Raw genomic sequence first — 13,942 nt, 5'->3', positions numbered from 1 at the left:
GCAGAGAGCTTGTTGAATTGTAGGTGTTTGTAGTGTGGTAGCAAAGATGAATGGATTTGATATGTTGAAATCTTTAATTCTGGTATGTTCAATTCTGGTAAAATCTGTTGGATTTGGGGTTAGGGACTTAAAAGTTAGGGGTGCCAGAGCTTGGAAAGTGTTCGGTGAGTATCGTGCAGATTAATACATATATCAGATTTTAAAGATATAAGTTTGTACAATCTCACTGGTAGTTTGAAAACAACTGTTATACAATTTTGATTTATTTTTTAGATGATCCAGAGATTGCATTTGATTCTAGAAATTTCATTCGTATTTAATTTCTTTCTGATGTGAACTGTGACCATGTTGTTTAGTAAGTCATGAAGAATCTTGCTTTTCCTTTGTGAAATTGATTGATTTAAATATATCCCTTTAATCGAAATCGAACTGTGAACTTGTTGTTCATAAACTCAAAGCATGAAAAAAGTTGCTTTTTGCTTGTAAAATTGAATTTGATATGAATTCTTCAAATATCCTTTTCATCCATCGAGTAAGGAAATGAAGTCCTTTTAAATCATTTTGCAGAAGCATAGAATTAGATAAATTCTTGGTGTAACGCCGGAGATGGTGCTTTGCCGGTGACATAGAAACGACGGTGAGGGTGGGTGTGGGTTAAAGTGGCGAAGACAGGGTGGGGTGGGGGTGACGACGGTGAGGGTGGGTGTGGGTTAAAGTGGCGAAGACAGGGTGGGGTGGGGGTGGGGTTGGGGTTAAGTTATTATATTATATTTAAATAAAAAAGATGGGGTCCATTAGTTATTGAATGATTAATTATTAGGCATTTAAATAAAATGATGAATTGACCATATTGCCCTTAAGTGAAAAAACTTAACTGAAAATTTTAACTTAGTTAAGGACAAAGGACGTATAGTGTAATGTGTTTTGCAAATAAAGGACTGTGACTGTAATTATTGAAGTTAAAGGCTATCCATTGCAATTAGGTACAAACATAAAGGACGAAAAGTGTAATTTACCCTATCCAAAATCTCATAAATAAATATGTATGTATTGAACAAAAAAAACTCTATAAATGCATAAATTTGTACAAATATAACAATCTAAAAGTTTATTTATTTATTTTTTTTTTTTTTTTTTGAAAGGTAACTGTCAATAACACAAGGCCGACCCAAGACGGGCCGCCAACAGAACAACTACAAAACTTACTACGAAAATATATTGGGATTTTTATAATTACTAGTTCTTTGTGGGCGGTGCGTTGTTTGGCTCATGAAAAAGTAGCGAAGTTTTTGTGAATGATGAATCTTCGCTTTGGTGGCCTTATCATCCATAACAAGTTAGCATTATGCCAAGCCAAACAAGAAATGGGATCAAGAGAATATGTAGCCAACGTGCAACATGACAACGAGCATATAGATAACCAAACGCAGTATATATTCATGAATATGCCATTAACTATTTCCAAACAAATATGATTTTTCTATGTAATTTGTAAATTAAATATGCACCCTTCACTTCTATTTGAAGTTTATTTTGGTAGGTAATTTTGAAATAGTTTTATTCTTCGGTCAAGATTGATTAGGTTTTTTATTCCTATTTATATCTACTTGCATCTCTTGATTAATAAAATAATAACACATAAAAACTACAAAAAGGGTCAATAGTTCAACAAAATAAACAAACGCTACCAACTAAAGCTAGAAATACAAATCGTCCCACAAATGTTACTGAATACCTCAAGTGATTTAATCATCCGAGTGTTTCAATAATATGAATACAAAACTTTCACTTCAAATCTATAAAGCTGGAGCAACAAAATAACAAAAACCCGAACACAGAAAGTTTTTGACTTAGATTTCTGAATTCGCGGATACTTGGCGTTCAATGTGTTGAGTGGCTTCCTCGATAGAGAGTAGTTGTTGCATTAACGAGGCGAGTTTGTCAACATTGTCCTTTTTTATATGTGCGGGCACCTTTTCCTCGTACCCCTTGGCACTCATCGCCTTGTTTAAACTGTCTTTTTGCCTGCTCAGATATAGAGACGTCAAATCAACCAGGTGAAAACAGAATCGAGATGAGAAAATAAACAAAGAACGCTAAACAAATGGTTTAGTCAAATCGAACCAACAAAGTCAAACGAATTGAAAGTCACAACCTCCTAAATTGTTTTATCCAAGACATTTAGATTATTATTGTAATAATACTTCTGTAATATTTACTCTGTATAAAACACTAAAAGTAACATACTTACGTATCCTATAGTGGATAAATAAACTTAGTTACTACTTGAAATATCAGTGTGTTTTAATTTTAATAAAAAACATTATTACTAGAAGCATCGCATAACGCTCTATTCGTTCATTCGGTAAACAAGCTGTCATAAGTAACTGACATTATTATCTTTAAAAAGGGTAAAATTTTGATATTATGAAAGTTAGGATATATATGATGTTGCCCGTTCTAAATGAAAAAAAAATAATGTTTTCGGAGAAAGCTCAAGCCCAATCCGGGTCCATCCTGGAAATTTTGACCCGTTACCCATCCCGCTTATCTTACCACTCTAAAAGTAACTCCACAAAACTATTATTTAATCTACACCAGGAAGCTGGTTATAAGTAACTAATATTATTTTCGTTGTTAAAAGGGTAAATGTGACATTATGAAATTTAAATATATGTGAAACTGCCCTTTTCCTACCATCATTAATATATTATTACTACATGAAGAAAGCTAGTAATCATTAAGGACAGGTTTGCTTACTTCTGCAATTCTGTAAACTTAGCATTGAGCTTTTCTCGTTCCTTATTAACGTCAATAGCTCCTTGATTCTTCAGATAAACTGAAAGCGCTTCGTTTACAACTGCCACTGTACATCCAACTGGAGCAGGATCGTTTTCACCGAGTACCTGACAGTTGCAAATCCCAAAATATATGTTATACTAATATTTCTAAAATATACCTTTAAAGCTTATAAGTATTCATACCTTCAAAGATGATAAATTGGCTAGGGTTGTAACCTCCATTTCATGGCGCCTTAGAAGGTCTGCAATTTTGTCGGTTCGAGACACTGCAAAACCCGCTCGCCTAAAAAATGGGAGAATATTTCATTATTATTAAATAGTAAAATTTCAAATTAATTGAAACAGTGCAATCAGCGAATTAACAAGTACCGAGTGAGCAAAAACAGGTGACAAGCAGAACATTATATACATAACAAAGTTCATGCTTATAAATAGGGGGTGGTGCTAAAATGCACCACCTCCCTTTGCTAAAATTAGCATGCATATCTACGCTAAATTGAGCTCCTTTTGTGGTTTTTGTCATTTTTTGTGTTTTTTAACTTTCAATTGCACCCTTATACTTTAAATAACTTGTGTTTGTTAATTATACCGATTGTCGGTATTGTACTTGTGGAGTTTTTCCTTTCGGTTGGCATACTGGGTGTCGGTACTGTATCGATACCCGTAACGAACCACTCGACCCACCAAATTGGTCACCCCTAAATGAAAATAACAAATTCGAAACCATTTAATAACACCACGTACTTTTCTTTCGTTTCCCCTCTAATCGATCTGAACGACTTCACCGCAGCCTCAACTGTTTCCATCTCAAACTCTATCTCATCATTTGTCCAGGACTGTAAAATAGTAAAAAAAAAAATAATAAGTAACATAACATCTCACCGTCAATTGATCCGACAAAAGCTGGTCAAAAGTCAAAACTAGTTAAGACATAACCTCAACAACGGACGGATATTCGCATATCATAATGGACTCCTCACGTGTATGATTCTTCGGTGAAGGAAGTCGTTGCCATAATTCTTCAGTAACAAACGGCATAAATGGATGGAGCAATCTTAACCCTGTATCCAAACACACCCACAGTGTATCTTGTGCATAACCCTTAGCAGATTTGTCATTATCGCCAAAGAAGTAAGGTTTAATTACTTCAATGAAAATATCACAAAGCTGAGACTGCCACCACGCGTATACAGCACTTGAAGCATCTGAAAACTCGTAAGCGTCCATCGACGATATAGTTTTTGATATAGCTTTGTTTAGTACGGAAAGTATCCATTGGCAACTAAATGGCATCTTCTGTGGTTCAATCGTTGCTGGAGGGGTATATTCGTCACCAAGTTTACTCATGGCAAACCGAACAGCATTCCATAATTTATTGCACCATTGTCGGTATCCAACCACACGTAATATGTCGAGATTTATTTTATCCGACTAGAATCATGCAAAGACACAATGTTAGTATCTGTAAGGATGGAATTCGTTATAATATATAAGAATATCCATTTTGGCGGTTTATCTATTAGTTAAATATAAAATATAAAATATAATTTAGATTGTACCTGAGCTGTGTAAGAGACGAGGGCAAAACGAAGGGCATCTGCACCACATTGGTCAATGCCATTAGGAAAATCCTTTTTTTGCCCCTCTTTGGCGACTTTCAACTCAGAGGGATCCAAATTACCCTGCTCGAGTCTCTTGATAAGATCTTCCAATTTTATGCCACATATGACATCCATGGGGTCCACCACATTGCCCAAAGATTTGGACATTTTGCGCCCATGTGCATCACGAATCATGGGATGTAAATAAACCTACACAATAATTCAAATGCGTATCTAATAAAAACTCATGTAGACATAATATTTGTATGTATATAGTATTGAATCATGCCTAAAGAAGATACATGTTAACATTCTACATTTGAACAGAAACGGTATGTCTTCAAAATAACTTAAAAACTTAACGAACCTTTTTGAAAGGTACATCACCTCCCAATTTCATGCCAAGCATCACCATACGGGCAACCCAGAAAAACAAAATGTCGTGGCCGGTTTCAAGAACAGAAGTCGGGTAAAATGTCTTCAAATCTTGGGTGTTTTCGGGCCAGCCCAATACAGATAATGGAAAAAGCCCAGAAGAAAACCAAGTGTCTAGAACATCAGGATCTTGAGCCAACTGAAGCTTCTTTCCAGGGAAGATTTTCTTTGCCTCCGCTTCAGCATCTTTCTCATTAAGAGCCACCACCCAATGGTCTGTGTAAGCCCCAAGTTCTTTTAGTTCATCGTCTTCCAATGTAACATACCATGCGGGAACACGATGACCCCACCAAAGTTGCCTTGATATGCACCAATCACGAATGTTCTCAAGCCATCTGAGAAAACAAAAATTCAATATTGAATGTGCATTGGATAAGAAAATTAATATAAGTATAACGATAACCAAGATGTGCAAACATGAAGGGTCAGGGGTCAATGTACGATACCAATAAAGTATAAGAAAAAGTGAAAGCTTGAATGAAGCAGGTGAAGTAGATGTGACAGTTTTGACCCTTGCTCAAGACTTGATACATTCAAGATATAGGGGTGTAAACGGGCCAAGCTGCTCGTGAGCTACTCGAGATCGGCTCACAAAAAGCTCAAAAGAATCAAAAGCTTATATGATTGAGCTTCATTTATCGAGCTCGAGAGCCTAAACAAGCTTGTTATTTATATAATTTTTATTTTATATTTATATATAAACTATTGTTGTACATTAAATTATGATATGATACGAATAACTAAACAGTGTGTGTGTGATATATTGTGTTATTTATAAAATTTATAAAAAATAATAATTATAACTAGTATATAATAAACGAGCCGAGCCCGAGCTTAAAGACCTACTCACGAGCCGAGCTTGAGCTTGAGCTTTGCAAACAAACTTCAAACCAAGCCGATCTCAAGCTCTCATAAGTTATAGGAGCCCAAGCTCGATGGCTCGGCTCATTTACACACTTACAGGATACGTGTTATATTCAACGGATTAGTCAAGTAAATTCCAAAAACTAACTCATAGAAAACATACCAAATGGGCCAAACAGTTTGAAAGCCGTCCAAAGTGTAACTTTAATGTATAATACCTCCTAATCAACTTAGTCACAAAACTAGATTATTTCTATCACTATTATTATCATTATTGTTATTATTATTACTATTATAATATAACTTCTGTAATCACATTCAAAGGACTAATTGTGTAATCAAAATTTGAAATAAAACGCAACGATATTCAGATCTTGACGCGTACAAAAGTATCCCATTTTAACCCGACCCTTATATGCCAAGTGCCAACATTAGTTTGTAGGTACTAGGAAACAATCAAGAAGGTTCATTTACATTGATTGCTAATTAAAAAAGTTGAAAAAAAAAACATCTCAAATGTTACCTTCTCCATTCAGCAGCATATTGTTTTGGCATTATCTCGATTTTCTTATTAGTGTCATCCATGACAGCATCAAGAGCTTCCTTAGCTATACCATTGCAGTTAACATACCACTGTGGTTTTATCATAGGTTCAACCACATCATTGCTTCTAGAACATACCCCTAGCCTCATTTCATTCTTCTCTTCCCCTTTATACAGTCCCTGAGAAAATACATGTTGCCAATTACACATTTACAACGAATAGTGATGAAAATATAAGAATACCTTAGCCTTCAAAGCCTCGGTTACAGCCACACGAGCTTGAAAACGTGGCATCCCAACAAAATCAGAACCTCCATTACTGTTTATCTTCCCGTCATCAGTGAAAATGTTGATAAATTCCAGTTTATGACGCTTTCCAACCTCAAAATCATTTGGGTCGTGAGCTGGAGTTATCTGCAATGACCACCTTTAAATCATCACAAGAATTCAACACACTAATAACATCTTTATTGGACGTGACAAAATGGTCAAGTCAGACCGGACCGGATGTGTGGAGGGTCAAAACAGGTTCGGTCAAATGAGTAATTTTTGGTATGGTTCTGGTTGGTTGAGATAACCCAGAACATTTTTGTCTAAAAGTACACTTTGGGTGACTTTCAGCCATTTGACACATTTAACCGATCTCTTCTCAAGCCATATGCGAGACCCACTTTAAGCCAGTGGATTTTAGGCTGCAAACGAACCAAATCGAACGTTCAGCGAACCGTTCGGCAGGAAGTCCGTTTGCGTTCATACATTTACGTTCGTGAGCGTTTGGTAACGTGTTCATTTATAATCATTTGTGTTCATGTTCGATAGTTCATTTGTGTTTTTAGTTTTTTATATTTATTTAAATACTTCAAAATTCGGACAAATAAAATGTTTAATAAGTATCCGTGTATTATAAATATATATATTTTGTTCATGAACGCTTGTTTGTTTGTTTGTGTTCATGAACGTTCGTTACCTAAAGTTAGCAAACGAACACAAACACTTTCATTTCCTTAACAAATGAACACGAACAAATCAACTGAACATTTTGTTTGGTAAGTGTTCACGAACAACTTGTGAACATATATATTTCCTTAACAAAAGAACACGAACAAGGTATTGTTCGTCTTTGTTCGGTTCGTTTGCAGCCCTACCCATTCAGATAAAAATGAGTCAAATTTCCCAGTTCTAATATTTATAAAACTATTTTACCTTCACTGCACCAGTTCCGAAATTTGGGTCAACAAGTATAGAATCACAAACTATAGGAAGTCTTCGTCCATTAAATGGATGGCTAGCAAACTTTCCATGAAGATGTTTGTATCTCGGGTCATCGGGATGAACAGCAATAGCAGTATCTCCAAGCATTGTTTCAACTCTAGTAGTAGCCACAATAATTTCTCCGAGATTTTCCTCTAAAGGGTATGCAAATGATGTTAAAACGCCAAACTCCACCATGTTTGTATACCCAGGAACCTTTAGAGGTGTCTTCTCTTTAATATCAATATAATCAACCTACAAACACAGCAGTACAACGTAAAATAAAATAAGTTGTTGCTACTATGTGTGATAGTGTGAAAAAAGAAAAACTGTGTACCTCGATATCAGATATCGCTGTTCGCAGCACACAATCCCAGTTGACTAACCGTAAATCTCTAAAGTGAAGGCAAAAGATAAACCAATTTTGATCAAATGATAACTTACGAAAAACTGAACCTCATTGACACCAATAATAATACCTATATATAAGACCCTCATTATAAAGCCTGACAAAAGCTTCTGTTACAGCATTTGACCGTTTCTCATCCATTGTAAAGCACTGTCATAAAACAAAACAAACCAAAAGGTTCAAAACTCTTAACGATACAAAACTCTTATAGGTTCAAATGTAATATACAAATGAAAAGAAAAAAACTTTATTGGTTTTTACCTCACGTGACCAATCTAGAGATGCACCCAATCTCCGAAGTTGTTTTAGTATCGTTCCACCATACTCATTTTTCCACTTCCAGACCTTTCATCAATACCAAAAAAATGGGAACTTTTTAGAAGTACATCATTATAATGTCCCAGCTGATGATCAATGAGTGTCACTTATTAAACAATGACGTAATGTAAAGAAGGTCAAACTCACTTCAGATACAAAATTTTCTCGGCCCACATCATGACGTGTCAATTTTCTTTCCCTCATGATTTTTTTCTCCACCACAACCTATCAGTGAGGCAGTGTCAGAAATATATATAAAAAAAATTAGCCACATATCATATAATGGAAACAGAGATGGCTAGGGCTGCAAATGAACTGAACGTTCAGCGAACAATTCGTGAACCGTTCGGTGGGAAGTTCGTTTGTGCTCGTTCGTTTAATAAATGTATGAATATGGACAAGAAATTTCGTTCGTTTAGTTAAACGAAAGAACATGAACAGAGAACGTGTTCATTCATTTATGCTCATGAACGTTCGGTAACGTGTTCGTTTAATAGATGTACGAACAAGAACAAAAAAAATCCGTTCATTTAGTTAAATGAAAGAACATGAACAAAGAACGTGTTCGTTCATTTATGTTCATGAACGTTCGGTAACGTGTTTGTTTATGTTTGTTTGTGTTAGAGAGTTCATTAGTTTTTTTAGTTTTTATATTTATTTAACGACTCCAAAATTCCGACAAATACAATGGTTAACAAGTATCAGTGTATTATATATTTTGTACATAAACGCTTGTTTGTTTTCGTTTGTTTTCGTTTGTTTCCGTTTGTATTCAACAACATTAGTTTGTGTTCATGAACGTTCGTTGCCTAAAATTAATACACGAACACGTTCATTTCCTTAACGAACGAACACGAACATAAAATCTCGTTCGGTAAGTCTTGTTCGTGTTCGTTCGGTTCGTTTGCAGCCCTAGAGGTGGCCGTTTGTACCCACTTATTTATGCATGGGTCAATTTAGGCTCTGTAAACGGAGTGAAACGGATAAACTCGTACCAATTAACTTAAGAAAAAACAGTGTTAAATGTAAAAAGTTTCTAAAAGTGTATATTTTTATTTTGGTGGGCATATTTGAGACAAATTACTTATTATTAAGAAGAAAAACTCAGAATAAAAAGTGTTTCGAGTTAACTTGACCTTCTGACCAACCCACCGTTTTGCCAACTCTAGTATTTATATCTTAGAAGATCAACCGAACCTGAGTTGCTATTCCTGCATGATCCATCCCAGGCACCCACAGTGTATTGTATCCTGACATTCTCCTCCAACGAATAATTGTATCCTGAATAAATGAATTTCAGCAACGAACGTATAAATGAAAGAATTTAAAACCACAACTTTTATACAGAAAGACGAGTGTTAAACCTGGATGGCAGCAGTTAGGGCATGACCGATATGTAAAGCTCCAGTCACGTTAGGAGGTGGAAGAACCTGCATTTACATACAAACAAAACCATTATACCCATATTACAATAACCAACCGTTTTTTATAGTTTATAAATTTATATATGAATCAGAATAGAAAATATCAGATGTAAAGTGGCAAAGCCCTCACAATTGTGAATGAAGGTTTGGTGCTATTGGAATCTGCCTGAAAGAAAGCAGAGTTTTCCCACCATGCATACCATCTACAAAAAAATAACTTTATATAAACAACACAACTTTAGGAAAAAAACTTGAAACCGATGGATGCTGTAAAATATAAAAACTCAAAGCAAAACGTACGATTTCTCCACTGCCTCGGGAGAGAACTGTTTTGCCATTTGCTTAGAAAGCTTTTTCTTATCACCAAGTGGTGTTTCCGGGTCGATAAAATCTTCAGGATTTTCATCTCCTGCATCAGCGCGGGCAAGCTTCTTCTTACTGGCTTTCGAGGAAGTAGAGCCTTGTTGAGCCTTGAGTGCAAATCAATTAACATCAAAATCAAATTAACTTCATAAACATAAAAAAAACTCGCTAAAATATGATATTATTTACAAGGAAAATTAAATTTCAGTAATCCAAATACCCATTGACCGATAATAATCCATACCGGCAATGTCACCAATAACCCACCTAACTTTAATTTCCGTTACCAAGAACAATCTCATAACAAAGAAGTAACTTTGTGTGCCCCTAACTTCAATCCATATTGTTTTAAAACAGTTTACAACATTCTAATTGGGATAAAAATCAAGAGACAGGCCATGTTACTTTTCCGTTAAACCAGCATTTCCATTGGCAACCAGTGGCGGATTCAGAAAATTTTTTAGTGGGTTCGTTTTGATATATTCTCACTAATTTTTTTCCAAATCATACAAGATTTTCACTGTTTTTTTCTATTTTTCCAAACCGAGTCACAAAATAGAGCTGGATCCGCCACTGTTGGCAACGAACGTAAAAGTTTGGATTGCCATTGGTCACATTAGCAGTATGAATTATTATTGGTCAAAAAGCCGTAGTTTAAATCCAAATCGCCAAGCTATAAAATACCTTCAACTTAGCTGCTTCGGCAGCTTTTTGTGCAGCCTTTTGTTTCTTCAACTCTTTCTCTTTCGCCTGCTCATCAAATAGAACAAATAAAGCCTCAAGTACACAATAACATATAAGTAATGCTAATAAATTCAAAATCAAATAACTACAACAATTGACCTTCTCTTCTTTCTTCTTCTTCCTCTCAAGCTCCTCCTCTGTAAGTGAAACCTCCGGATTTAAGCTTGCCATAATGTTACCTCCTACTTCTGATATTCAAATTTTAACTTGCGTAAAACCTAATTAACATACACTTCAACATCAAAACCTATACTAAATCCTACAATAGACCACTCAATCTACAACAAATTACGCATAATTCAAGCAGAAAATGAAACGAATCAGTAAGCAACGGTGATTATTGTAAAACACCAATGAACTACAAAAATTGACCAACTGAATACAGATAATGTTTAGCTAATTAACATCAAAACCGAATTGAATTTATACGCACGTACAAAATCTATACTAAAATGGAGTATATCCTACAAAAGAAGATTCAATCTACAAAAAGTTACGCATAAATTGAGTATACATATGAAGCAAATCAGTGAAAAAACGGTGATTGTTGTACAGATAGGCATGAATTACATGAATTGACTAACTATAAACAGATAATGTTTACCGAATGGAGATGGAGTCGCCGGAAGCTGTGAAGAAGATGAACGGGGACTGTGGAGTATTTCGGGATTGCGGCTAGGGTTAGGAGGAGAGGTAAAGAAATATAGAAGAAAAGTTTCAACTCAAATTGTTTGGTTACCACAATATTTTTAACTTTTACTATAACCTGTGGAGTTCGCATTATTATGGTATTCACTAGCAAAACAAGCTCATCCATTTCATTTTGAGTTAATATAGGTGTTTTAAATTTTAAGATGAGTTAAGATGGACCAAATAAAATTAGTCACTAGGTTACAATCGGTTAATAAGTGGTGCATAAAAAAACAGAGTATGTCAGGATCAGTATGAGATAAAACCCAAACGGGTCAGTATATTTTGAGATAAAATCACTAAACTAATTACAACTCGTGGATATCTATTCACAACTACGACTTCACCAATCGTCGTCGTAGTACTCTTCCTTCGTTCTTCGTTTAAAAATACTAAAAATTTTAAAAATAATAAAAATAAATTTCTAAAAAATCAAGAAAATTGTAAAAAAAATCAAAATATTCTAAAAAATCCAAAAAAAATCCTAAATAATCAAAAAATTCAAAAAAAATCCTAAAAATTCTAAAAAATCAAAAAAAAAATCTGAAAAATCCAAAAAAATTCTAAAAACTCAAATAAATTATAAAAATATCAAAAACAATCTAAAAAATCAAAAAAAATCTAAAAACTCAAAAACAATTCTAAAAAAATTGAAAATCATAAAAAATCAAAAAAATTAAAAAATAAAAAAAATAAAAATCTAAAAATTCTAAAAAAATTAAAAAAAATCTAAAAATCCAAAAAATTCTAAAAGATCAAAAATTTTTAAAAAAATCAAAAAAAATCTAAAACAATCATAAAAATTCTAGAAAATCCAAAAAAGCCAAAAAAATATAAAAAATTAAAAAAATATGAATTTTTATAATTTTTTTTATTTTTTATAGTGTTTTTGATTTTTTAGAATTTTTATGATTTTTAATTTTTTAGAATTTTATTGATTTTTTAGAATTTTATTGAATTTTTAGAGTTTTTTGGATTTTTTTTTTAATTTTTTTGGATTTTTTAGAATTTTTATGATTTTTTTATTTTTTAGAAATTTTTTTGGTTTTTTTGATTTTTTTATTTTTTAGAATGTTTCTGACTTTTTAGAGTTTTTTATTTTTTTTACAATTTTTTATTTGTTTTATTTTTTTAAATTTTTTTTGATATTTTAGAGTTCTTTTGATTTTTTATAATTTTATTTTTTGATTTTTTTATTTTTATAAGTTTTTTTGAATTTTTAGGATTTTTTTAGAATTTTTTTATTTTTTTGAATTTTTTTAAATTTTTAGAATTTTTTTGATTTTTTCGAACTTTATAATTTTTATAATTTTTTTGTATTTTTTATTTTATGTTTTTTTAATATTTTAATTATTTTTTCATCTCATCCTAACCAAACTTATATTAAACTAAACTCATCATAACCCAAACCTATCTTGACCCATTACCCATCCAACCTTTTTTTAAAATACTCATCCTGACCTATCCTCATCGTAACCCAAATCTATCTTGACCCATTACTCAAACCCATCCAACTTGCCCACTTTACCACCACTAGTATTGACATTCGATATAACAAGTATAGGATCATATACAAACATGTATATTTGTACAAACTGTAAGAACCAACAGTTTAATGACATGTGTCCTTAATTAAAAATTGATTTAATGGTATTTTAGACTTTTTATACCTTTTTATTTATATATAAGTAAAAAAGAATAATTAAATTATCCATAAATCCATGCAAAATTAATTCAAATCCTAATCTCTTAATCTATTCTTCGTCATCGAATCAACATCATCACCAGCACCGTAATCAACAACACCGTCAACACCGTAATTAGCACATAGTCAACATCAACATCTTGATCAGCACGGTAACACCACCGTCAGCACATCCGACGGTAACATCTCACACCACCACCATCAGCACATCTCGTAATCATCATAACACTGTAATCAGCACCGTAATCAACACAATTTCATGTTTTTTTTTTATTTTGTAAACAACATATACTATTATATAACTAGCACAATTTCATTTTTTTTTATTTTATAAACAACACATATTGTTACATATTAGCACAATTTAATGTTTATGTTTTAATTTTGTAAATAGCACATACTATTACAATACTGGTAGAAAACAAATTTATTTCCAAATAGGCTTCCAATAACAACCCAAAAGGAAAAAAATAGCAACACATAAGAATTACACAACAAAATAAAAACTTATGTATAGATTTAAATCAACACAATACATTGTTCATACTAACACATTCCAACTACATAACTAGCACAATTATAAAACACTTTTTTTCTACTTTTTAAAAGTCACTTTTATAAATAAAAAAAGTATAACAATATGGTACTCATATTAAAGATAAAAAATACTTGATTTTATGGTATATTAAAAAAAACAGTAAATTATATAAAAGTTATTTTAGTTTAAAAAAACTTGGTGGAATTATGGCTAAATGACTAAAATGCCCCTAACTTGATAGTATTAATTATTAATT

The 13,942-nt window shown here is 32.9% G+C and overlaps 1 protein-coding gene across 2 annotated transcripts; it reads right to left on the bottom strand.

Annotated features, from left to right (window-relative positions):
• Nucleotides 1–1,646: 1,646 nt before the first annotated feature.
• LOC110929323 (valine--tRNA ligase, mitochondrial 1) lies at nt 1,647–11,517 on the bottom strand. 2 transcript variants are annotated; one of them, XM_022172465.2, is made up of 21 exons: nt 11,358–11,517; nt 10,853–10,971; nt 10,694–10,759; nt 9,947–10,116; nt 9,777–9,849; nt 9,587–9,652; nt 9,420–9,503; nt 8,370–8,447; nt 8,166–8,249; nt 7,975–8,054; nt 7,833–7,890; nt 7,448–7,750; nt 6,488–6,658; nt 6,225–6,424; nt 4,770–5,172; nt 4,361–4,612; nt 3,738–4,232; nt 3,546–3,637; nt 2,985–3,084; nt 2,761–2,906; nt 1,647–2,025 (listed from the first exon to the last, which is right to left on the bottom strand). In XM_022172465.2, the coding sequence occupies exons 2-21, from the start codon at nt 10,922–10,924 to the stop codon at nt 1,851–1,853; spliced, it is 3,168 nt and encodes a 1,055-aa protein (XP_022028157.1). In that variant the 5' UTR covers nt 10,925–10,971; nt 11,358–11,517; the 3' UTR covers nt 1,647–1,850. The 2 variants fall into 2 exon arrangements, with proteins under 2 accessions (XP_022028157.1, XP_022028158.1); XM_022172466.2 differs by having other exon boundaries at nt 10,853–10,941; nt 11,358–11,488.
• Between the last annotated feature and the right edge of the window lie 2,425 nt (nt 11,518–13,942).

Source organism: Helianthus annuus, chromosome 3 (genome assembly GCF_002127325.2).
Source record: "Helianthus annuus cultivar XRQ/B chromosome 3, HanXRQr2.0-SUNRISE, whole genome shotgun sequence".
Taxonomy (NCBI): Eukaryota; Viridiplantae; Streptophyta; class Magnoliopsida; order Asterales; family Asteraceae; genus Helianthus; species Helianthus annuus.
The sequence above is the reverse complement of the archived record's forward strand: the minus strand, read 5'-3'. Positions and strand labels throughout refer to the sequence as shown.